General features: G+C 44.3%; 1 protein-coding gene across 2 annotated transcripts; it reads right to left on the bottom strand.

Annotated features, from left to right (window-relative positions):
- Positions 1-238: 238 nt before the first annotated feature.
- Positions 239-6,297, bottom strand: LOC105380173 (transcription factor Sp3). 2 transcript variants are annotated; one of them, XM_048626810.1, is made up of 10 exons: positions 6,025-6,297; positions 5,265-5,379; positions 4,646-4,780; positions 4,172-4,333; positions 3,721-3,864; positions 3,049-3,254; positions 2,542-2,770; positions 2,171-2,267; positions 1,530-1,723; positions 239-1,200 (listed from the first exon to the last, which is right to left on the bottom strand). In XM_048626810.1, exons 2-10 carry the CDS (start codon positions 5,371-5,373, stop codon positions 1,061-1,063), a joined length of 1,416 nt encoding a protein of 471 aa, XP_048482767.1. In that variant the 5' UTR covers positions 5,374-5,379; positions 6,025-6,297; the 3' UTR covers positions 239-1,060. The 2 variants fall into 2 exon arrangements, with proteins under 2 accessions (XP_048482767.1, XP_048482766.1); XM_048626809.1 differs by having other exon boundaries at positions 240-1,200; positions 5,265-5,382; positions 6,025-6,296.
- Between the last annotated feature and the right edge of the window lie 477 nt (positions 6,298-6,774).

Genomic DNA, 6,774 nt, shown 5'->3' with positions numbered 1-6,774 from the left:
AAATAAAATTACTATCATATATTATCTAGATATTTTATATAATCCAATAAGTATCTACCTATGTACGGTCAGCTGCATAAGTAGCTATACACTTCTGTACCTTATCAAACTGACAACCGTCAATGTTTCAACAGTTTGTGAATTTGACAAGGTACAAAATTGTATAGCTACTTATGCAGCTGACTGTACAACAACATACAATTTTGTTATTTTTTTTATTTAATTTAGAAAAATAGAAGAATGTATTTAGCCCAATATACATAAGTATTAAAAAAACAGACTTAAACGTAAGTATTTATACTATTATTGCATGTATCGCATTAACAATTTAATTTACAAAAGTATTCTCTAACAAAAGCAGATACAATAAACGATAAAAATAAACTAGTTAATAAATTCCAATCTATACAAATTTCTAGAGCTTTTAAAAACTCAGGCTAATTTTACTTATCACATTTTACAACAATTTTAATAGAGCCAACTTATTTTTATAACGTCTGACCAAATTCAAACAACCGTGGCCTAAATATTTTAAATTAGACATGTACATTACATTAAAATATTTTGCACCATTATAGGCAGTTACATAGTCCATTTCACACATAGTCCATAGTTTTTTATTAGTAAATAAACCAATAACTTAAATTCATCACTTTATACCTTAGCATAATAAAAATTGCCCAATTATACAGTATTATAATATAGTCAAAGAACGGACTTGTACTACTAAGTCGATATAAAGAAACAATATGAACATGGCGGACCGTCTCACTCTATCTCGCTCATACCAGCTTCGTTATTACGGTATTACTTAGTACCTACTTCCCATTAAAGGCCGCCATTTTCTAAGTGTTTATTTATCCGACCGCGAGTACCTACCAACGCAAACATTCGGTGATTTTATTTCCAGCTTCAAAATAAAACAGTATAATGCCAAGAAATACAAAATTTATAACAACCTAAAAAAGCCAAACCCAACGCCATCTAGCGGCATTCAGAAGCTGCTCTTCGGCGAGGATATAAAGGAGAGGAAATCTTGCGGCTTGCTGTCCTCCTCCGGTCAGGAGGGCGCGGGCGCGGGCACGGGGCGCGACTCGATGCCGTCGCTGCGCCCCGCGTTCTGTTGAGACAGCTCGGCCTTCACGCGCCGCGCGATGTGAGAGCGCGTGTGCTTGCGGAGGTGGTCTTTGCGGTAGAAACCTGAGAGGAAGAGGCAGAGAGATTAGTACGGTAGCGCTATTTGTTTAGGAGATCCAGGCCCCACGGCAAGGGTTCGTTATCGGCAACGTCATTAAACTCGTTTAACAGGCTCGTTTATCCAAACACAGTGCTGTACTTATATGCGCCGAATCGCGACATAGTGACGTTTATCTACGTCGATAACAGACCCGTGTAGTAGGGACAGGACAGCTGATAATGCTTCCTTGAGATCCAGTCAGAGTCAGTGTTCAAATAGTTATGACCAATTATTGTGTAAGTCAGTAGTTCAGGTTTAACGTTTCATCAGCCGCCATAACATAAATAAATACCTTTCCCGCACTCCGTGCAAATGTGCCGCTTCTCTCCCGAATGTATCACAAAGTGCAGGGTAAGCTGCTCCTTTCTCTTGAAGGCCTTCAGACAGACGGAGCACACGTGTGGCCGGTCCGGGTTGTGCGACTGCTTGTGCCGCGTGAGGTGGTCCTTGCGCTTTAGAGCCGCGTTGCAGATGTCGCAGATGAACCTGCCAGGTGAGAATCAGTAAGATAACGTCAAACATCTAGTTACTTCTAAGAGACTGCGGTATTTATAATACCTACAGGTATAGTTGAAGCTTAATTTATTTCGATATTTGTACAAAGGCAGAGGTCTGAGGGCAGAAGTCCCAATGGCAGAGGGCCCAAAACCGTGTGCCTAAAGCCAGTCGCTACTAATGCTTTGTTCTTCGTCAATCAAGGATCTTGACCAATCTTGGGTCCCTTTGAACCACAAAGCAAATACAAAGTAGAGCTGCCATATATCGTTTTCTATATAGGATGAGATGACGGCGACGACGGTCACGGCTACGTTGCTTACAACAGCTCTACTATGTATTTGCTTTGTGCTTTGAACACATTAGCTACGCGGTACAACAGTTCACACATACATCAACTAGTTAATAGACCTACGTCAAGGAGGTTGTTATAGTTACCGTCGCTCCATGGTGTGTCCCACGAGGTGCTGCTCCAGCAGGCCTCGCTCCGGGTACGCCATGTGGCACTCCGGGCAGCAGTACAGCGTGCTGCCGTCTGCGGGACAACAACACACTTGCATTTAGATGCAATCGCGGTGATTCATGATGGCCCGAAACACATCACGTGCGTAACTTGTCTAGCGAACGTAGTGATAGTGATCGGGCAGGCTGATTTCAAGAGGTTGGGTATTGTTATTTTGTAGGGTACTATTCTAATCAATAAGGTATTTAGTAGCGAAGTAGGAGACCGACTGATGCAAACGCTTCAACTTTAGCTTCGGGTATTTTACCATACCTACTCATAATTCAAGTGTCTGAAGATTACTTACCTAAAGCGGTAGTGAGTCTAATCTCGCCAGGTTTAGGCCTCGGCTTCTTCTCCTTCATAAATTTCTTCTTCTTCTTCTTGCCCTTGTTGACGATGACGGTGGACACGTTGTTGACGACGGGAGGGGGCGCGGGGGGGCTCACGATGGTCGACGTCTGGACGCTTTGGACCACTACGCCGACGTTGTTGTTGTTGTTGCTTGTTGCCACGATGTTGGACGGCTGGATTTGCTGCAGTATAATAAGGATAATTTTGTTTATTGGCTGGGTTGTTCGAGACAGGTCGAGAAGGAGATGGTTGGACGACCTTGATAGTTAAGAAGGAAAGGGTGACCATGCATGGGATGAAAGTGGTGAGAACGCGGATCTAAATTATCATCTTGGACAGATAGCTTAACTATTACGATTACATGAAGATACTCAGTCTTCCAGAGTGGTGGAATTTAAGGTTATTTACATTAATTAGCTAGGTAATTAATGATGTTATGAAGTATTGCAGCCCAACTCACAGTATGCGCGGCGCTTTGCTGCGGCATCGTGTTAGTCGCGACGGTCACCACCGTCGGCTGGTCGTCTCGCTTCCCCTCACTTGTTGAATACTTGAGCAAGTGGTGCAGAGGGAGAGGCAAGGCCGACAGGTAGTCCGCGACGCCCGAGCCCAGCGTCTGCCAGGTTGACGTGTCGGTCAAGTCACCGACACCCGTTGGGGAGTAGACTGTGAAGAAGATTGAATAAACTTGTAACTAAGTAATCACATCCATGTCTCAAGATAATTTTTGGCTATTTTTAACAGTTTGTCTGGACAGCACCAGACATAGTATAATGGGTCTAGGTAACTTATACCATGTTGCACATGTAGCTTTCGGCTTAATACCCTTTTTGCAACACCCTTTATTAAACGATAAATATATAAGTAAAGTTAGACCCTGGTGCTGTTAAGGACACATCCTTAACTCCAACGGAAAGGTAATTTTCCTATTATTTAAGTAACTATTTTGTTCATTACGTATAGTTTTTGGTACTATATATATAGCACACTTTAGATACACCCGCTGACTGTTTTTATAATAAGCAGTCACCCTCGATAGGAACTCTTCACTCTACAACCGGATCAGGTAAAATTCAGTCCATATGTCAGCAGTGTGTCTCGTATACTCGTCTAAAAGGTGAAGCACACTCACTAATAAACTCAGCGGGCGCGACGGCCCCGCGCTCGTTCCGCGCCTCCTGCTTGATGGCTCTGGCCAGGGCAGCCGCCTCCTTGGGCTCGTGCAGCACCACCAGCAGCTGCTGGCCTCCTTGCTGCAGCTGCGTCGTCTGTGTCACTGCGGGGGAGGAAAAAGTTGGCGTTCGGTTTTTGAATTCGGTTTTTTAGTTTTCTTTGTTCTTTGTGTGCGTAAAGAGGTCGCCGAGAAAAATTGAATAAAAATGCGAACTACTACATACTACTATGCTACTCTTAACGAGTAGAGAGAGGTCTGGGGCTATCGGTCGTGGAACTATAAGTAGGTATTGATTTAAGTACCTTTCCTGTGCAAATTCAGAGTAGGTAAGTACCTACTTAGTTACATAACATGATTCAGTTAGATAAGTATAAGTACCTCACTAACACCCTTCTGGTAATCCACAAACCTTGATGATGAGTGGCCATCAGCTCCTGCGGTATCTCCTCGCGGTACTCGCGCTTGTCAATTCTCTGTTCTATCTTCAGCTGCGTCGGCTCGAACTGTCCGTACGCGATGTTGCTGATCTGACCCGTTGATGTTATGGTGTGGTATTTCACCCCCGTGTTCACTGCGGGATGGAGGTGAGAGGTTATATTTTTAAGGAGATTATGTTAGTTCTAGGGAAGGGAGATGAAGATGATTAGGTAGTTGTGGCGCTAGAGGTGTCTTTTGAGGAGGGCTACGTAACATCCGAAAGGCTGTCTGACTAAATATCTATTGAGGTCCTATTATTTGCTGCCATACCTAAATATTAATTACCTAAGTACCTAAAATTTTATTATTATCTTCTCCAAAACTTAAATGTACTGCTAATTGTAATTGTAACGAACGATACACTTAGCAACCCTCAAGATACCATAATCATATTTACCGTACTTACCGGTCTGTATAGGTATCTGCGCGAGTGTGACGGGCCCCTGCGTGGCGGAGCTGACGACCACCACGCTCTCCCCCTGGCGGAACTTCACGCTCTGCAGGTCTCCCGATGACGGCACGAACTGCACGCCGGACGCGCCTGCGAGGAGATGGAGATGGTGGGTGTTGGGATGAGTGTGAAACGTGTAGGAATAAATCTTTTGCAAATAGTTAACTTTTAGTAACTAATAAGGCCGCCGATTGTACCATTTTTCTTTTCTTTGTTTGTGAAACTGTTTCTGTTTGTGTGCAATAAAGTGTATTTTATCTTTTATCTTTATCTTTAACATGCGCTTACGAGGACGACATTAGGACAAGGTGGATGTTTGACTGAGTGTGAAACGTGCGGCCATACATCTTTTGCAAATTACAGTGTAGGGTATGAATATTTTAATCTTGCTGCGCAAAAAATTCTTGAAATATATACAGGCTGTTGAAAAAGTTATATAGTAAGCCGTAAGAAAGCAAAAAGGGGGGATTGAAAAGTAACACCCTGTTTGGGCTGCCTTACTAGGTAGGTGATCCAACCGTAAAGTAGCAGTCTTATAAATTTAGACCTTAGAGACTGTAGGCGGTGTACTAACCTTGTTGGTACCTGGTCTCCTGCAGCACGGTGCCGGCGGCCTCGTAGCCGAACTTGGCGGTGAAGTGCTGCGGCGCCGCCGCCTGCCCCGGGAACGGACTGAAGTTCATGTCCGCCTGCTGGGGAGGTGGGTGATGAGAGACTTATAGGCCCTGATTACACCTATATACCGAGTAGAGCGACCGAAACAGTGCCCTCCGCCGAGCACGCTAGTTGCTTATTGGTCGAGGATACTGTCTCGCCACTCTAACTAAGTACTCGGTAGGTGTAACAAATGAGTAGGATGGAATAAATAACTTTATCATCTATCCGCGGGATGAAATTATGTTCAAACATCAGCTAGAGTTAACTAATTTAAAATTTGCAACGTTAACATTAGGTATTCAACGTAGATATTCAACGGAGATATTACAAAGAGAATGCATATGAAGTAGATAAGCCCACCTACGTATTGTAGGTTTACCTTTGAATTTAAACATCGAAAAAACTGAAGCACCTTTATCCAACCCCATCGTAAACAAAGTCATCACTGCCTCATAGAACTATAGACACAACTGCGGCGGCGGGCGGGCGCTGGGAATCTAAGCCAGATTACGAAACTCCATGCAGGGAGCTGCCCAACCCCTAGCGCTTACCTCACCCCAGTTCTCTACTCTCGCTTTATTTTTATCCACAACCCCACACCATTGATTCCAAACTGCCGCGTAACACTGCACAGACTCACCTGATGAAGACCAGACTTGTTTCAGATGAAATCTTACCTGGTTTTCGTCGTTTCCAGTGATTTTGGTTGCGTTTTAATTGTTGGTCAGTACGGAAATACGATATGCGGGGCTGGTAGGGCGGCTGCGCGGCCGCCGCGCCTGCGCCCTGGTGCAGGGGTAGCTGTGGGGTGCCCGACGCGACTTGTTGAGACAGGTGGGCCCAAGTTCAATGTTGTGGGGGCGAGTTACGTGTCGAAGAATTCCTAAGTTGGGGAAGCCAACTTGTGGCGGGAAGGGTGAAGTCATTTGTTTCATAAGAAGTCAGTTACGGCGATCGCGCTACGCCACTATTTTTAAGATTAGAAACTCTATCTTAGGGTACCTAAACAACCTATTCTATTAAGGCTACCTTAAAATGTATCCTCGTGGGAATTCAGGGATATTCTCTCTGAATCGATATTCTCTCTCTGAAGGAATCTCGTGACCATTTCCCACCACGCTGGTCTACTGCGGGTTTTGGTGGGTTCCCATTATACAGGGTGTTGCAAAAAGGGTATACTAAGCCGAAGGCCGAAACCTACTAGAGTCGGCTTATTATACCCTTTTTGCAACAGCCTGTAGATGTGCTATATCTAGATATGCAGGTTTTCTCACGATATTTTCCTTCACCGTAAGAGCGATGGTATACATTGTACTTAAGTTAAAAGAACTCATTGGTACATGTCAGCGTCGGGATTCGACCCGCATTTCTTGCGTGAGAAGCGGGGGCTTACCCGACTGAGCTAGCACCGCTCTTCGAATTAACTA

The sequence above is a fragment of the Plutella xylostella genome, chromosome 17, assembly GCF_932276165.1.
Source record: "Plutella xylostella chromosome 17, ilPluXylo3.1, whole genome shotgun sequence".
NCBI classification, from domain to species: Eukaryota; Metazoa; Arthropoda; class Insecta; order Lepidoptera; family Plutellidae; genus Plutella; species Plutella xylostella.
This window is presented reverse-complemented; position numbering and strand designations above follow the sequence as displayed.

Coding starts and splice junctions, on each gene's coding strand:
- LOC105380173 (XM_048626810.1), bottom strand. CDS start 5,373: ATGAACTTCAGTCCGTTCCCGGGGCAGGCGGCGGCGCCGCAGCACTTC. Junction 3,865..4,171: donor GATGGCCACTCATCATCAAG/GTTTGTGGATTA, acceptor CCTCCCCCGCAG/TGACACAGACGACGCAGCTG. Junction 3,255..3,720: donor CGCGCCCGCTGAGTTTATTA/GTGAGTGTGCTT, acceptor TCTTCTTCACAG/TCTACTCCCCAACGGGTGTC.